Source organism: Myotis yumanensis, unplaced genomic scaffold (assembly GCF_028538775.1).
Source record: "Myotis yumanensis isolate MYYU_CA2020_CCGP unplaced genomic scaffold, mMyoYum1.0.hap1 SCAF_20, whole genome shotgun sequence".
In the NCBI taxonomy this organism is placed as follows: Eukaryota; Metazoa; Chordata; class Mammalia; order Chiroptera; family Vespertilionidae; genus Myotis; species Myotis yumanensis.
Genome location: NW_027223771.1, coordinates 10,236,879 through 10,254,930, shown reverse-complemented (window position 1 = coordinate 10,254,930; position 18,052 = coordinate 10,236,879). Strand labels below are relative to the sequence as shown.

The window sequence follows — 18,052 nt, the reverse complement described above, 5'->3', positions numbered from 1 at the left end:
GGGGCAACGCCCCCCCCCCCCGGCCCCCCAGGGCCTGGCCGCCTCGCACGTGCTGGGGAATAGCTTGCAATGTGGGCCTTTTCCCTCCCCACCACCCTCTCTCTCCTCCCTCACCTCCCCCTGGTCCTCCTCCTCCTCCCCTGCTCCCCCACCCCACCACCTCCCCAGGCTCCTGGCTGGATGCTCCCAGGGCCACATGGCCAGGGGATGCCCACCCCCCGCCCCCCGCTCCCCGCGCTGCTCGCTGCCTCTGATGAGCAGTGAAGGACCGGGGTCCAGACCCTGTTGGGCTGTTTCCCACCCGGCTCCGACTCAGGCCACGAAGCCAGCACCGGCTCTTTGCACAGGGGCCCTGAGATGGGAGAGTTCATCCGAGTCCCAGAGCAGCTGGCGGGCAGGGGCAGGGCTGGGACCAGAGTCCCGGAGGTCCGAGTCCTCGCCCAGCAAGTCTGAGGAAGGCAGGCCCAGGAGGACGGCTGTGGGCTCCGGCCGGCCCGGCTCAGCCCTGTGCCCTGCGTCCCCAACCCCTGGGTGGAGACCAGAAGCACCTCACAGTATCCGGCAGGACAATGCACGCCAGGCTCCTGCGGGCCTGGGCTTGACGCCTGGATCCCACCTCTAGGACCCGGGGCCGGCGTGGCTCAGGGGTTGAGCGTCCACCTAGGAACCAGGAGGTCACGGTTCGATTCCCGGTCGGGGCACAGGCCCGGGTTGGGGGCTCCATCCCCAGTGTGGGGCGTGCAGGAGGCAGCTGATCTGTGATTCTCTCTCATCATGGATGTTTCTGAAATCAATAAAAACATATTTAAAAAAACAAACATAAAAAATCTTGAAGGGACCCAGGTGATGACCGCGGGGAGCGGGGGGCTTTGCAGGGAAGTGGGGCGATCAGTGTAAGGTACGACGCCAGGCAGATAGGACTGTTCCCATCCTCGACTCCCAGGAATTGAGATGGAGCCGAATCAGAACCGCCCTGGGGTCAAAGGAAGTTATCCCTCAACTAGTGGCCCGGTGCATGAAATTCGTGCAGGGGGGGGGAGGGGTCCTCCCTCAGCCCAGCCTGCACTCTCTCCAATCCAGGACCCCCGGGGGATGTCCGACTGCTGGTTTAGGCTCGATCCCAGGGATCGGGCCTGAGCTGGCAGTTGGATATCCCTCTCGCAATCCGGGACCGCTGGCTCCTAACCACTCGCCTGCCTGCCTGATCGCCCCTAACTGCCCCCCCCCGCCCCCACCAGCCTGATCACCCCAACCGCCTCTGCCTGCCAGCCTGGTCGCCCCCAACTGCCCACCCCCGCTGGCCTGGTTGCCCCACGCAGCCTGCTCGTTCAGTCGTTAACTGTTACTGTGTCGGCGTCCTGGACAATTTGCATATTCCTCTATTATTAGTATAGATAAGACTGACTTAAAAAGAAGTTTATTGATTTTTTTTTTTTTAAATCCTCACCCAAGGATATTTTTTTCCATTGATTTTGTAAAAGAGTGAAAGGGAGAGACAGAGAGAAACACCGATGTGAGAGCGAGACATAGATCGGTTGCCCCTCGACCAGGGCCAGGAGCCTGCAACCAGGGTCCGCACCCTTGACCGGAATCGAACCCGGGACCCTTCGGTCCGCTGGCCGATGCTCTATCCACTGAGCCAAACCAGCCAGGGCAAGTTTGCCGATTTTGAGAGAGAGTGGAAGTGAGGGAGAGAAATAGAAACATTGATCACCTGCCCCCTGCATGCCCCTACTGGGGATGGAGCCCACAACCTGGGCGTGTGCCCGGACCGGGAATGGAACTGGTGACTTCTTGGTACATGGGACGATGCTCAGCCAACTGAGCTACACTGACTTTTATTATTTTTATTTTTTTAAATTAATTTTTATTGATTTCAGAGAGGGAGGGAGAGAGAGAAACATCAATGAGAAGAGAGAATCATGGATCTGTTGCCTCCTGCACGCCCCCTACGGGGGATCGAGCCCACAACCCAGGCCTGTGCCCTTGGCTGGATTCGAACCCGGGACCCTTCCGTCTGCAGGCTGACGCTCTATCCTCTGAGCCACAACAGCCAGGGCTTCCCGTTGGTTTTTAAGAGACAGTGGAAAGGAGGGGGAGAGACAGAGAGATAAACGTCAATGTGAGAGAGACACATCCATCGGTTGCCTTCTGCACGTGCCCCGGCCAAGGCCGGGCATCGGGATAGAAACTGCAACCGAGGGACATGCCCTTGACTGGAATCGAACCCGGGACCTGTCAGTCCTCTGGCCGACGCTCTATCCACTGAGCCAGGCCGGCGAGGGCTTGCGTCTCCCCTTTATTCACCGTGATCGCCCTTCCTGTCTGGGTCCCCTTCATCGCCCGCCTGGTCCTTTGTCGGGGCGCCAACACCCCATCCCCCCCAGCAGCTTCTAGGAGCAAAATTCAGAGCGACCGGGACCTGGGAGGGAATCGCTCACATCTTCCCTTGAGGCCCCGACCTGTCTGACAGCCAGGCCTCCCCCCCCACCCTCGCCTCCCGCCCCCCACCTGGTCTCAATGCCCAGATCCAGGTGGACTTGATCCCGCCTCAGCCCCCTGGATTCCCCCCACTTCCTGCCCCAGCGGCCCCAGCCGCCTCTCAGTGTGGTTTTCCTTTAGCTCACACCTCTAGGTCTGGCCTTGCAGCCGCCCCGACCACACACCTTAGCAGAGGGGAGGGGAAATTCAGACAGGGTCCCGCTAGTCCTTTCAGCAGCAATGTGCTTTTCCCCCCAAAAAACCTTTTTCTTTTAATGTATATATTTCTTTTAGCCCTAACCGGTTTGACTCAGCGGATAGAGCGTCGGCCTGCGGACTGAAGGGTCCCAGGTTCGAATCCGGTCAAGGGCATGGACCTGGGTTGTAGGCACATCCCCAGTGGGGGGCGTGCAGGAGGCAGCTGATGGATGTTTCTCTCATGGATGTTTCTAACTCTCTATCCCTCTCCCTTCCTCTCTGTAAAAAATCAATAAAATATATTTTTTAAAAAGCCCAGTCTTTTTAAAATATATATATATTTTTATTGATTTCAGAGAGGAAGGGAGAGGGAGAGAGAAACATCAATGATGAGGAGAATCATGGATCGGCTGCCTCCTGCACGCCCCACACTGGGGATCAAGCCCGCAACCCGGGCCTGAGCCCTGAATGGGAATCGAACCGTGACTTCCTGGTTCCTAGGTTGAAACGCAACCACTGAGCCACACAGGCCGGGCTCAAAAACCTTTTATTTTAAAATAATTATAGGCTCACGGAAACTTGCAAAAACAATACAGCGAGGTTCTTTGTGCCCAGCTTCCTCCTGTGGGGACCTTTTAACGTAACAGCAGCTCGCTTTCCAAATGTGTGTCCGGTACTTGTGGACACGTGGGCCGGGATCTAGTGTAACCGGAGTCGGAGCGCCAACCCTGTCATCGCACGGAAACCTTCTGCCGCGGCTCCTGGAGACGTCTGGTCTCTCCTTTTCCCGGGACTTGGCTCACGCATCGCTCCAGCAAGTAGTCTTCCTCAGCCAGGGACTCGGGCTGGCCTTAGCCACATGGGATTTACTGGGGAGGCGGGAGGGCAGGGGACTGGGCTGCACCCACATCCGAGGGAAGGCTGGGGAACAGAGCCAGGACAAGGACCAGGACAATTAGAATCCTTGGCCAGCCCCGAGGGAAGGGTGCTGCCCTGGTAAGGAACCCCTTGTTCTTTTTAAAAAAAAAAAAAATGTTTATTTTTATTGATTTGAGAGAGAGGGAGTGGGAGAGAAACATTGGTGAGAGAAACATCCATGATGAGCAAGAATCATGGATCGGCTGCCTCCTGGACGCCCCCCTACTGGGGATGGAGCCTGCACCCTCGGGGCATGTGCCCTGACCGGGGATCGAACCGGGGACCTAGGGATGCATGGGGCGATGCTCCACCAGCTGAGCCACACCGGCCGGGGCCCCGGTGCTTTTTGTTTCGTTTTGTTTTCCTGTCCTTTGTCATCCCTCGGCGAAGCTTTTCCACATCTCACAGCCAGTATGGCTTTCTCTTCCTCTGGCCCGAGGGACAGCCCTTCCCAGCTGGAGTTTGTTTCCTGGGTGTGCGTGTGTGTGTCAATTTCTCAGGTCTGTATCGTCCATAATGGTGACTCAACAGAGGACACCAAGAAGGGTTATGAACAAGTCGATTCTGGTGCCAGAGGCGGTTCATTTATTTGGGCCAGTTCTTTGATGTTTTGCATCATCCACATGAGAGGGGAAAACCACTTATTTTAAACATTTTCGGCTCCTCTGCTGAATGGGCGTGTCAGAGCAGCCAGGGAGTGAATTGGGCTTTTTACAATCACCCGACCGCACTTTTATGGAGCCCATGAACTTGCAAGTAACGGCTACAGAAGGTTGTCATCAGCACGAAGCAAAAAAATTAAAAAGGCACTTGACCTAGAGGTGCCCTTCTTGAAAACGTGGGATCAGGCCCTACCCGGTGTGGCTCAGTGGATAGAGCCTCGGCCGGCGGAGGGAAGGGTCCTGGGTTCGATTCCGAGGCAAGGGCACACGTGCCTGGGTTGTGGGCTGGATCCCCAGTAAGGGGGCGTGCAAGGAGGCAGCTGATCCATGATTCTCCTCATTGATGTTTCTCTCTCCTCCTCTCTGAAATCGATAAAAACCTGATGAACAAAAAGATAGATACAGAGGCAGAGAAGCATGGAACAGACTGTCAAATTACAGCGGGAAGGCTGGGGAGGGTTGGGGGGGAGGTAAGAGATCAACCGAAGGACTTGTATGCATGCATATAAGCATAACCAACGGACGCAAGAAACTGGGGGGGGGGGGCGGTGAGGGCATCTGGGGGGCGGGGGGAAGGTCAATGGGAAAAAAAAGGAGACATATGTACTACTATTTGTAATACTTTAAACCTTCCTAATGCTGCGACCCTTTAATACAGTTCCTCATGTTGTGGTGACCCCCAACCATAAAATTATTTTCGTGGTTGCTTCATCACTGTCATGTTGCTCCTCTTATGAATCGTCATGTAAATATCTGATATGCAGGATGTATTTTCATGGTTACAAATTGAACATAATGAAAGCTTAATGATTAATCACAAAAACGATATGTAATTATAAATATATGTTTTCCGATGGTCTTCGGCGACCCCTGTGAAAGGGTCGTTCGACCCCCAAAGGTTGAGAACTGCTGCTTTAAACAATAAAATAAAATACAAATACGTATTTTAAATAAAAGTGGGGTCCGGGGAGTGGCCACCTGCCTGTTCCCGTGGTGCAAGGTGCCTGGGGCACTTGGCATGTGAGGAGGAGGAAAAGCTCTGCAAATACACTCCGGTTCTGGCCCAGGATCCCGTTATAGCGGAACGCCCTCTGGTGAACGATTCTGCAAATTGTGCATAACGGGTTTCCCATTCAGCGGTTTCTCATCCACCTGGGAGCTGCCTATGGATGGCCGTGGTTGCTATTATTATTTTTTATTTTAAAAAGTTTATTTTATTGATTTTTTTACAGAGAGGAAGGGTGAGGGATAGAGAGTTAGAAACATCGATGAGAGAGAAACATTGATCAGCTGCCTCCTGCACACCCCCTACTGGGGATCGAGCCCGGAAACCAAGGTACATGCCCTTGAGCGGAATCGAACCCTGGACCCTTCAGTCCGCAGGCCGACGCTCTATCCACTGAGCCACACCAGTTAGGGCTTACTATTATTTTTTTAAATGTATATTTATTGACTTCAGATAAGAAGGGAGAGAGATAGAAACAGCCGTGATGAGAGAGAATCATGCATCCGCCTGCCTCCTGCACGGCCCACCCTGGGGATCGAGCCTGCAACCCCGGCAGGTGCCCTGACCTCCTGGTTCATAGGTCAACGCTCAATCACTCTATCTTCCCTTCTCCCTTCCTCTCCGAAATCAATAAAAAATATTTAAAAGAATAAACAAACGAGGGGACAGAGCGAGAGTAAGGACGCGCGGGTGGAGGGAGGCGGGCGCGTGAGCGGAGGGGAGGGTGGCCGCGGCATGGCGAGCACCGCACGGGCAGCTGCCAGCGGGAGATAAGGCGGCGGGTGCGGGGAGCCAGGGGAGACCGGAGCCGGAGCCCCGGGACCCGCCGCCGGGAGGGAGGGAGCAGGCGGCGCCGGCCACCGCGTCCCGGGCGCGCACGTGGATGCCACGCCGCACAAGCAAACCCGGGCCATCCATCCCTAGGGGAACGCGGACTTCCGCCCCGCTCCGCCCCGCCCATACAGCCCTAGCGGGACACGTGGGGCCGCACTAAGTAACGGGCCGCCAAACCGGCCACGCCGCCGGCGACGCCCGCGACGGACCCTCCCGGCTGGAGATCGCGCGAGGACACGCCTCCCTCTAGCCCCGCCCCGCCTCTTCCTTTGTTTCCTTCATCTGGAGATATCGCGAGAACGGCGTAGCAAATCTCGCGAGCGCGGACTCGGGCCGGCGGGGCTGCTGCTCTCGCGGTGTTTAGGGCGAGACTGCGCCCTTCCTTCCTCCTGGCCGCTCGGCCGCCTTCTCCCCTTCCCCTCCCGGCGTCCCCTCCTTCCTTCCCCGCGGCCCGGCTCCGCGGGCTAATATGGTCTCCGGCGATGGACGCCCCCAGTGCAGGTCAGTGCCGTCCGCCGCCTGGGGTCCGCCGCCGGGTCCCTGTGTGTTTCTTCGTCCGGAGTCGCCCGGCCAGCGCGCGGGCCTCGGGCTCGGGTCGCTCCCCGAGGCCTCCCTGCGGGGCCCGGTCCGCCCCGGGCCCACTCGCGCCCGGGTCCCGCCGGCTCCTCGTCCCGTTAGGTTCGGGGAAGGGCGGGGGCAGGGTCTCCAGGCCCCTCCCCGCGTCCTCGCCCCTCGAAGCGGAGTGGGAGGCGGTCCAGGCCGGGCGGCGGCGCCGGGCCTGCGCCTCGCGGTCCCCGCTCCGTCGGGTCCGTGAGGCTCGGACGGTGCCGCAGGCGGGTCCCCCGGGCGGTCTCCTCCTCGGACCGAGGGCGCCCGGTCGGGCCTCGGGGGCTGCGCACCCACCGCCGGGAGCGCATCGTGCCTTCCCCGCGAGGCCGCCCCCGCCGCCCCCACACCCCCCGGGACATCCGGACCCCCGAGGCCCCAGCCTTCGTGGTTCCGTCTCCGTTCGTGCAGAACCGGGAAGAACGCGTCCTCCTTTAGGGAGAAGCGGCCCATTCTCCCGAAGGAGTTGTTGCGCTTTTGCTTTCACTCTCCAGGCCTGTTGGGGTCTCTCTTACCCGTTACGTGTTGGGTTTTGATTTTGCCCATGTTGTCGAATGCATTCTCATCATCTTTTTTAAAAAAAATGTATTTTTATTGAATTCAGAAGAGAAGGGAGAAGGAGAGAGAGTTAGAAACATCCAGGATGAGAGAGAATCGTGGACCGGCTGCCTCCTGCACCCCCCACACTGGGGATGGAGCCCACAACCCGGGCCTGTGCCCTTGACCGGGAATCGAACCCGGGACCCTTCAGTCCGCAGGCTGATGCTCTATCCCAGCGGTTCTCAACCTGTGGGTCGCGACCCCATTGGGGGGGTGTCGAACGACCCTTTCGCAGGGGTCGCCTTAGACCATCGGAAAACACATCTATAATCACATATTGTTTTTGTGATGAATCACTGCTTTCATTATGTTCAATGTGTAACAATGAAAATCCATCCTGCATATCAGATATTTACGTGACGATTCATCACAGTAGCAACATGACAGTGATGAAGTAGCCACGAGAATAATTTTATGGTTGGGGGTCACCACAACATGAGGAACTGTATTAAAGGGTCTCGGCGTTAGGAAGGTTGAGAACCACTGCTCTGTCCACTGAGCCAAGCCAGCTAGGGCGCATTGTCATCATCTTGTCCTTCGATGCTTTTTTATTTTTTAAGAAAAGTCAATCCGTGTATCCTAATTAGGGCGTTCTCGATTGCCGCCTGTCCTTATGAAATGTTCGGGACGTGCCTTCCCCAAACATGCCCGTCCATCCTTTAAGTCAGGGGTCCTCAAACGACGGCCCGCGGGCCACATGCAAATACAAATATTGTATTTGTTCCCGTTTTGTTTTTTTACTTCAAAATGAGATCTGTGCCGTGTGCATAGGAATCTGTTCATAGTTTTTTTTTTAACTATAGTCCGGCCCTCCAGCGGCCTGAGGGACAGTGAACTGGCCCCGTTTAAAAAGTTTGAGGACCCTGCTTTAATTCATTCTCATTGTCCCTTTCCGGGTATTCTTTGTTACCACATTTCAGCACTTAATTCTGTTACCGGTTTTTACTTGATAAGAATCGGGGTTGAGAGGTGGACTGTGCAATGCAGTGGACAGTAGCTGCATGTGACTCTTTATGTTTAAACGAGTGGCCCAGTGCACGAAATTTGTGTGTGTGTGTGTGGCGGGGGGAGGTCCCTCAGCCCGGCCTGCACCCTCTCCAATCTGGGACCCCTCAGGGGATGTCCGACTGCCGGTTTAGGCCCCATCCCTCTGGCAATCCGGGACCGCTGGCTCCTAACCGCTCGCCTGCCTGCCTGCCTGATTGCCCCTAACCACTCTGCTTGCCGGCCTTCTCTCCTCCAACTGCCCCTGCACTGACCTACTGACCCCCTGCTGGCCTGCTCGCCCCCAACTGCCCCCCCATCCCCGCTGGCCTGATTGCCCCCAACCGCCTCTGCCTCGGCCCCACCACCATGGCTTTGTCTGGAAGGACGTCTGGAAGGTCTCCCGGTCTAATTAGCATATTACCCTTTTATTAGTATAGATGAATTAAAAAATTTGAGTTCATCGGTGGCTGTAGCCGCATTTCAAGTAGCTCAGTTGCCACATGTGGCTCATTGCACAGGGTGTAGATATAACATTTTTATCATTGCAGAAGATTCTGTTGGGTCAAGTTGATTTCCAGGTATTTTCCCTTTGAGTAAGATCCTTTGTAACTGTTTAACTAACGTATATTTTATTGTATTTTATTTTTCAGGATACACCTTTGAGTACCTTATTGAAACGTTAAATGACAGTTCACGCAAGAAGTTCTTCAATGTACCTAAACTTGGAGGCGCCAAGTATGGTAATGTCGCTTCCGTTTTCTTGGACTTCTTTTGTTTCTAATAATGCGTTTGTCAAGTTGAGCTGGGAAAAATAAATAAATAAATCTATGCCCACCGTGTTGGCAAAGGTACAACTACACGGAGCTCTAACATTTTTAAAACTTTGGGGACCACTTTTATTTGAGAAAGATGTAGGCCCCTGCTTTAACTTCTCATTTAAAAATCTACGTTAATTAAGCAATGGTTTATTTTTTTAACCCGTGTAAACTACTAATACAATTTAAAAAAGCCTGACTGGTGATATTCTACAGCTGTTTATTGTATGTTTTAATTTTTCAAGTGAACAATGCCCATACTTCTTTGTCGAGGATTTGAGTTTTTCTCCGGGACTGGCTGCGGTGTCCCCGGCCTGTGCCAACACTTTGCCAGACCTTTGCAGGCACTTGATCGCGGTCCAACCTTTCACTGAGGTTCCCGAAGCGTGAACTTGGCTGAGCCCCAGGGCACTGGATGGAAGTCTTGGCTTTCGTGACAGTTGAGGGACTTTCTCAACCAGGTCAACGAAGGGAAGACCTGTTTGGAGGTCTTATTGTTGTCACAGTTTTTAGTAAAAACTACTTGGTAGTTAAATGTCAAATATATTGACATCACTTTTGGAGAGAGCTTTTCTTTACCTTGTCTTTTTTTTTTCCTTTTCGCATTATTTAATTAAGAAGATTGCTTTTGTGTGTGTGAGAGAGAGAGCGAGGGAAGCATCGATTTGAGAGAGGAGACACAGTGATTGGTCGCCTCCCGCACATGCCCTGACCAGGGGTGGGGAGCAAACCCACAGCCCAGGTACGTGCCCTTGACCAGGAATCCAACCTGTGACCCTTCAGTGCTCTAACCATTGAGCACACGGGCCAGACCTTCATCTGTAGACACTGATGGACTTGAACGTTCTAGATTGCCACAAGCCGTGTTATCTCGTACATTATGAGAAGACTTAGATGTTCTGGAGTATCTTAGAAGATCCTGTCTTAGATTCTGTTGCCATTCAACAGCAGACAGCTCACCGCCGTGATTGCCTTTTCAGTGACGTGGGCTGCCTGGCATTCCAGTGCAGTGACCACAGCCTCGGGGAGTCTGCGTGGTTCTCTTAAGGAGATCTTTGAATTTGGAAATACATCTCTTTCCGTTGTAAGAGAGCCTGGCCTTTTCCGAAGGAACTGGGACTGGAGTTGATGTGAAACGGGTCACAGGACCGTCAGCGCTGGGGTGAGACTGCACAGCGTGGTGGGAACACGGGGAGACGGACAGGAGGCCTGCGGTCGGAACCCGGAGCAGCTTCGCGGGAGGCCTTCCGCCGGCCTGACTCCTGCCCCTCTCCCTTTCCGCTGTCTCGCTCACCCTTTCTTTTTTCCTTTTCTACCGGTTTTTTTAACCACAGGACTGGCTGGTCCTGCAGTAGAGGCAGGACTTGGCGTTCCCAAACTGAAAGAAAATCTTTAATTTTTGGGGAGAGTTTCTGTGGTTTAGAAGAAATTAGATTGGGGTTGAGAATCACACACAGACAGGACTGGGGTTGAGAATCACACAGACAGGACCCTTACAGACGGCAGAGACTGGCTTGTTTTGATGCAAATGTGCTGCTTTTCACAAAGAGGCAGTAAATGCTGTTTGTAACCTTTTTTCCGTGACGTCACATCGTGAGCCTCTTCCATCCCCTAAACGCCGGTTTCTGTCCCTCGGTGTCGGATCCCCCGGGCCAGGGAGCCTGGGCTGCTGGGAGGGGTGCCTGTGGGAGCGGATCGGCTCAGTTCGCAGGCCCTCGAGGGGGTGGTCGTTGCCAGCTTCTCCCTGTTCACGAGTAAAGCTGCCGCGCGGGTGCGATGTGTGAGTTTTGATGCTTATTCTGTAGATGGTTGGGTTGAAAGCGGGGTGTTCTCTCCACCCTCAGCAAATGCTTTTCCTCTTGCACTTTCACTGTACATCCTCTGTTCCAGTCTGCACTCCTGCATATAAGGAACAAAAACTCCCTTAGCTCAGCGCTCAAGGCAGAAGTTGCCGTTTGCTGACACCCAAGGACAGGACAGCAAGCCCAGCCTCGTGGGAACCCGCGCTTCTCAGCCAGTCTGTTCTGCTCGTCACTGTCGCTGCCTGGGCCCTTTGTCCCTGAGTCCGTGAACATCTCTCCAGGCTTCTCTCTACAGCCCCTGACTCTGGGTAGCATCCTCCACAGCCACTGCGGCCACATGTGGCGACCGGCTCACCAGCCAGTTAAGACAGTCCCTCTGAGGACTTTTCCACCACCGTGTTCACCTGCTTAGGCTGGGCTTGCCAGGTGTCTGGCTGGGACAGGGGCACGAGTCCGAGTTTTCTATCCTTCTCCTCCGTGGGCTCTGGAGAGGCCTGTGCGTCGGGTAGGGATGGCCTTTGCCCACCCGATTCCACTCGCCAGCCCTCTGCATTGTGTCCACGGTCTGTTGGTGGTGACTCTGCTTCTGCTGACAGTCTGTTGTAGGTTAGGCCTTTGGTGGTAAAGAGCAGACACCACCGGGTCAAGGGAAGGAAGACTCACTGTGGGGACAGCGCTCCCCGGCCAGCGACACGTGGCTGCCTCTTAGAAGGTGGCCGAGGGCCAGGACGCTCCTTATTTTTTCTCTCGGGTTTCAGATTCCCGCCCCTCTGCTCCACTGCAGGCAAGCCTCTGCCTGTGAGCTTTGCACATGGCCCTGGCGGCAGCTCAGCCCCTGATGGCAGCTCAGCCCCTGGCAGCAGCTCAGCCCCTGTGGCAGCTCAGGCCCTGTGGCAGCTCAGGCCCTGTGGCAGCTCAGCCCCTGTGGCAGCTCAGCCCCTGTGGCAGCTCAGCCCCTGTGGCAGCTCAGGCCCTGTGGCAGCTCAGCCCTTGTGGCAGCTCAGCCCCTGTGGCAGCTCAGCCCCTGTGGCAGCTCAGCCCCTGTGGCAGCTCAGCCCCTGTGGCAGCTCAGCCCCTGTGGCAGCTCAGCCCCTGTGGCAGCTCAGGCCCTGTGGCAGCTCAGCCCCTGTGGCAGCTCAGCCCCTGTGGCAGCTCAGCCCCTGTGGCAGCTCAGCCCCTGTGGCAGCTCAGCCCCTGTGGCAGCTCAGCCCTGGCTTCGCTCTGACCCCTCTCTGGTCTGGTCTGTGCTGATGGCAGGTCCCTGAGTGAGGGGCCCAGTGCTGCAGTGTTTTTTCTCACAGGCTGTTGGTCGTTGGCCTCCAAGGGCTTGGTCTTGCTTCAGGGCCGTGACCAGGGCGGAGTGGACACCGAGGACCGCATCCCATGGAGCAGCGGGGGTGGCCCTAGGAGCACAGGGCCGGCTGCCTGCTACCAGGTGAATGAGGAGAGTGTCTGCACCTTCATCTGTAACAGTTTTTCTTGTTTCTTCTGTTGGTCAGTGAGTGACAGGATAATCTTAAGCAGGAATCTGTGTGCTCTTCTGCCTTTTTTCACTCTCTCTGGCAGTCCATGAACAAAGGCTGGTTCTTACTGGGAATCGGTGCCGTCCAGCCGGGAACGGGCTGGAGACAAGCACGCGGACGTGGTATGAGCTCACCCAGGGTCTTGTTTTGTTTGTTAATCCTCATCCCAGGATCTTTTCCCCATTGATTATGTTTTTTAGAGTCAGTGGAAGGGAGGGGAAGAGAGAAAGAGAGACATCGATGTGAGAGAGGCCTTGGGCTGGGGATCGAACCTGCAACCCAGGAATTGAACCTTGACCAGGAATTGGCCTAACCACTGAGCACACCTGCCAGGGCTCACCCAGTACCGTTTCTCCAGGCTCCTGGCCTTGAGCAGCTTCTGAGGTTTGCCTGGAGCTACTCTAGTGCTGCTTCTCCTGGCCGAGGCCTCGGGTGAGCGCGCCTGCCCTTCCGTCTGGGGCACTTCTGCCTCGTCTAGTTGACCTGACGTCTGCTGACCAGCCCCTGTTAATACTGATGTCGCCCGTGGGTGGTTTCTCCGTCCACAGGGATCTCACAGAGCCCGCGGGCATCGTCTGCCTGTCTCACTCCCTTGCTGGGGGATGGCAGGGAAGACGGCCTGTCTCCACCTCACAGCGATGAGGAATGGCCTCTAGGAACAGTGATTGGCCTGCAGTCGCACCCCTTCCAGTGAAGAGCTTGGGCTTAGACCTGTCTTCTACTTCCAGACATGCTGTCCCCTCAGCGCCACGTTCCCCGGTTTGTCTCTCAGCAACAGAGCTGCTGTCTATTGATCATGGACTCGGTTCCTCCTCCGTGGTGGAGGGGACCCTTGAACAAGACTGGCTGAGCCTCTGCTCGGAAGACCTACCGTCCGGGCCGCAGGCCGTGCCCACGAGGACACGGCATCGCGCACGGGAGCCGGCCCTGGCGGAACTGGCAGGCAGAGGGCAGCTGCTCGTGCCAGCAGGTGATGTCGGTGGTGAAGAATGTTCTCGTGAGGGATTCCTGGATTTTAAATGTTAAATGTCATCAGGTGGCAGCTGTGACCTCTGCCCTGAGCGGTGGGTGTTGCCCAACCTCAGGAGCAGCCTTTAGTCCTGATGAGCTAGGTCTGCACCCTGGGGGCCGGCTGGACCTGCCTCACGCCCCCCCTAACCCCGGGCAGTGGCAGGCTCTAGCCCGGCTCCTGCGGATCCTCCCCCGAGCGCCTGACCAAAGCGAGCCCGTTATCCGCTCATTTGGGAAGTGACAGCACACACCGTCCACTGCTCCAGCCTCAGCTCCCAGCCTGTCCTGTCCCCACGGGTCTGTCTGATCTGTGGTTACCGTTAGCTCTCCGGACTCGGGATCCTGGAGACTCCTGGGTGGGAGGGGCGGGGTTAGCCCAGTCAGTTTCTGCTGGGGCCTGGGCCCCCCCAGCACTGGACTTCAGTCCGTCGGCATTGGTGGGTGCTCCATGGGCGGCAAATGCACGACGGCTCAGGCAGCGTCCTTGTGCTGAAGACGCAGATAGCAATGGGACACGAGTGGGCAGTACAGGACAGCGCCTCCGGGTAGCAGGCGCGGTTCCATCACAGGCTACAGCAGGGGACGTTCAGTGTAAACGGTTACTGACGGTGCGAGGACAGCAGTCCCCCCTCCCCCACCCCCTGTGAACGCGGTTCCAGAAATACAGTTCCTACACCTTAGGCTGTGCGCTGGGAGGAGTGGGGAGGTTTTGGGCCCTCCCGCTCCGTTCCTCCCGGAACATGAATATTCGGTGTCTCCACGCTGTACATGCTCCCGCTGTTCGCCGCTGAGCAGCCGTCCCGCCATTGATGGCGTGTCGAGGTGCTGGTGGTACCGTCACCTGATTCTGTGACAGCCCCAAAGCGCAGGGGGGGTGGTGCTGGCAATGTGGACGTGCCAGAGAGAAGCCTTAAGGCGCTTCCTTTATGTGGAAAGTGAACGTTTTCATATGTTGAGGTTGCTGAGCTGTGGGGTTGAATGACTCCTCTCTGTGAAACTGCCCACTTTATAAGTTGGTCTTTACCACCGGTGTGTACTGGTGCCCACCGGAAAAGCAGTCCATCCGAGGGCTGGTGCTGTCCTGGCCCGTGACCCTGCGGGTGAGGGGACTGTCCTGGTGAGAGGTGAAGGGTGCTGTGCCGGGGGGCTGGCGGAGACGCTCAGAAGGAGCCCCGACCTCGGGAGAAGGTGCGGCTCTGCCTCTAGATCGCAGAGACGTGGGCTGTGTGGCCCAACGAGCTGGGCTGGGGCGCAGGGTGCTGTGGGCACTGAGGGCCGGGCCGCGGGCTCTGCCCCTCCCGGGCTGGCAGGGTGCTCGCTGGTGGACAGGCTCCCTGGCTGCTGGGCTGTGCTCCCCCAGGCAGCCCCTCCAGTGAGGACGCTCACACCCTCTGAGCATCGCACGCTGCCTGCCCCCGCCATCGGCCGCACGCAGTGCGTGTGCAGCGCGTGTGCAGGTGGACGCCCCGGGGCACGACTGCGGGAGCTGGGTGGCCTGTGCCCTGGAGGCGGCACAGAGAGAAGGGACGGCTCCCTCCTTCCTCTTGTTTGAGGGGAGGGGAGGGGGGGGGTCTTAGGATTTGCCTCTCCCTGCGGCCATGAGGCCGTGAGGCCTGGTGAGTTAGGGCGTCACACACAGTTCCCTGTTCCGTCCTCGACTCGCTTTCCTCGTGGTTGCTTAACTTCGCGTGTACTTGCTGTTCACGCGATAGAGTTAGAACCACCCAGCACAGGCTCTGCTGGGAGCACTGTTCTCAGTCTGTCGGCTGTTTCTTGTGGTAATTTCCTCTATTAGGAGAGAACCTCACTTATACAGCTGTTTCTTGAGGGTTTTTTAAATATGTGTATTTTTTATTTCAGAGAGGGGGGGGAGAGAGAGGAACATCCATGATGAGAGTGAATCATGGACCGGCTGCCTCCTGCATGCCCCACACTGGGGATCGAGCCCGCAACCCAGGCCTGTGCCCGGGACCAGAATCGAACCTGGGACCCTTCAGTCCACAGGCCAACACTCTATCCACTGAGCCACACCAGCCAGGGATGTGTCTTGAGTCTTCAGTTTCTGACAATACTTTCTTCTGTGGAAAGTGAGAATTTGGTGTTTTTCTTCTCTCTCACCTAGACCCTGTGTACCTCTTTCTGGTACAGTTCCCGTGATTTTGGTTAAACCAGTATTTGGTGCTTAGGCTGTTATGAGTAAGGTTCTCAGCTAATCCATGGAGCAGGTGGCCACACCTCGTTTCTCTCACAGCTTTGTGTTTTTTCCTGGGATTAATTGTCTTTTTCATTTGCTTAGTTTGCTGTGTCCTTATCAATACTTCATCCCTGAAAGAACGAACCCCTCGGGTGTAGTCAGGTGACCTGTCAGTCAGCGTTTCCCTCCTGGCAGCGCCACATCTGGACGGGCTGGGCCCTGGGCGAGCTGAGCCTGGCCCCGTGCCCTCCCGTGCTCCGTGCTCTCCTGTGCCCCGTGCTCTCCCGTGCTCCGTGCTCTCTTGTGCTCGTTCACCTGCCTGCTTATAGGCCGGGTCCTCCAGTAGCGCCTGTGGCTGACGGGTTGTCGGCCACGACTTTAGGTTGGACCTGTTGTCACTTAGAACTCGAGGGGTTGTCCCCTTCCCGCCCAGCCCCTCCGTCTGCACCCCATCTGTCTCCAGCCCCTCCGTCTGCACCCCTCTGTCTGCACCCTTCCGTCTGCACCCCTCCGTCTGCACCCCATCTGTCTCCAGCCCCTCAGCCTGCACCCCTCCGTCTGCACCCCTCAGCCTGCACCCTCCGTCCCCAGCCCCTCCGTCCACAGCCCCTCCTCTCGCGTCCTGGCCTGGCTTGGTCCCATCGCCTCTCTGTCCTGTCAGCCCCGCCACTCACCCAGGCGCTGCCGCCCAGCAGGCTTGTTTCGCTTCTCCCTGTCCCTGTGGGTTTATAACTTTTTTATTCCTTTTCTATTATTTTAGTGGGTTTCAGGAGGGAGTAGAGATCATTGCTGGTGTTTACGTTGCATATTTTACTAGAAATCTGATGAAATCCTTTTTATGAAGATACTCTTAACAAAAACATTCCTGAATGTTGTTTCCAGAACAATTAATCAGATACAAAGTAAACCTTGTGTATTTGCTTCTGTGATATTTTTCTTCTCGTTGTTTCCAAATGTTCTATTTATTTAAAAAATTTACCCGTGTAATTCCTCTTGGTTTGGGGACTTCATTCTGTTTCGGACGGAGGTCAGGGCGGAAGCTAATGGTTAGGCGCCTGCTCTTTGTCAGAGGATGCGGGGGCTCTAATGCGCCGGTGAGCGAGGAGGTAGACACTTCCTCCTGTGGGTGCTGGGGCCCCGTCTCCACGGGGAAGGTCCCCCCACAGGGAGCAGCAGCGCAGGCCTCGCGTGCGGCCTCTGCTGAGGCTCTTCACTCTCTTCGCTCGCAGCTCCATCCACGGGTAACGGGCGAGAGAATTTCCAAGCATAAAAGTGGGGAGACAATAGTACAGTAACCCACCATGTACTTGTCAGTTACCAACATTTTGCCGGTCTTTTGTTCCACATACTCCATTTTCAAACCTGTAAATGTACTTTAGTATACTAGTACATTTTTCAAAACATTTTTATTGATTTGAGAGGAAGGGAGAAGGAAAGAGAAACATCAATGATGAGAGAATCATGGATTGGCTGCCTCCTGCACGCCCCCCACTGAGGCTCGAACCCGAAACCCAGGCATGTGGGTTTCAAGTTCGATCAAACCGTGACCTCCTGGTTCATAGGTCGCCGCTCAACCACTGAGCCACATCGGCTGGACTGCATTTCTGGTGTTTGAAAGGCCTTAAAAACACACGTAATCTTAGTGCCTTGACTGTATTAGTAAAATTACAAATGACTCCTTACCATGGCATAAAACCCAGTCCGTATTCCTATTTCTACAGTGGGGTGTTGACATACCCAAACATGAGCGCATAGCATTTGGCCACTATGTCTTGCAAGGCTCACGTCTGCACGGTCCCTCCTCCCCTTTCCCTACCACCCGTGTGGGGCACCGGCTCCTTGTCCTGGGTTTGTGGGGTTGCTGCTCTGTGGGGGGCACCGGCTCCTCCTGGGTTTGTGGGGTTGCTGCTCCGTGGGGGGCACCGGCTCCTCCTGGGTTTGTGGGGTTGCTGCTCCGTCCTTTCCCTTCACTCGCCCTGTCCCCGTGTTTCCTGCGGACGGGCCATTAGAGCTGGTGTGAGATTCGTTCAGGTTTGCTTGTTGTTGCAAGAACGCTCTGCAGTGGGTGCTGTGCGTCCTGCTCCGTCCACGGCAGGTGATGTCCCGAGTCCCACTTGCCGTGATGCCACGTGGGTGTGGGAGTCGTCACTGGCCCCGCCTTCAGAGTTCCGAGGTGTCCACATGTCACCTGCTGATTCAGCCCCGCTGACCACCGGGGCCCGTCCAGGGCTTGGTCCGGTGCCTGGTGTGGTTTCTAACTGGACCCTTTCCTCTGCGTTTAGTAGCTGTGGCTCTTCTGCGACGATTTCATGACTGAAGTCAGGACGACGGGATTAAGGACCGACTCCCCGTTGTCAGTTTCGGGGTCAAGAGCTGCTCCAGCCGCCGCCGTGTGGTGGGTGCAGGGCGTTCGGT

General features: G+C 56.2%; 1 protein-coding gene across 1 annotated transcript in view; it reads left to right on the top strand.

The window, feature by feature from the left end:
* Window positions 1-6,491: 6,491 nt before the first annotated feature.
* Window positions 6,492-18,052, top strand: part of IREB2 (iron responsive element binding protein 2) — a 36,875-nt gene continuing 25,314 nt past the window's right edge. Inside the window, exons 1-2 of the mRNA XM_070400623.1 lie at window positions 6,492-6,600; window positions 8,943-9,032. Of these exons, the coding sequence (XP_070256724.1) occupies window positions 6,582-6,600; window positions 8,943-9,032 (109 nt within the window). The 5' untranslated portion in view covers window positions 6,492-6,581. The remainder of the gene's footprint in view (window positions 6,601-8,942; window positions 9,033-18,052) is intronic.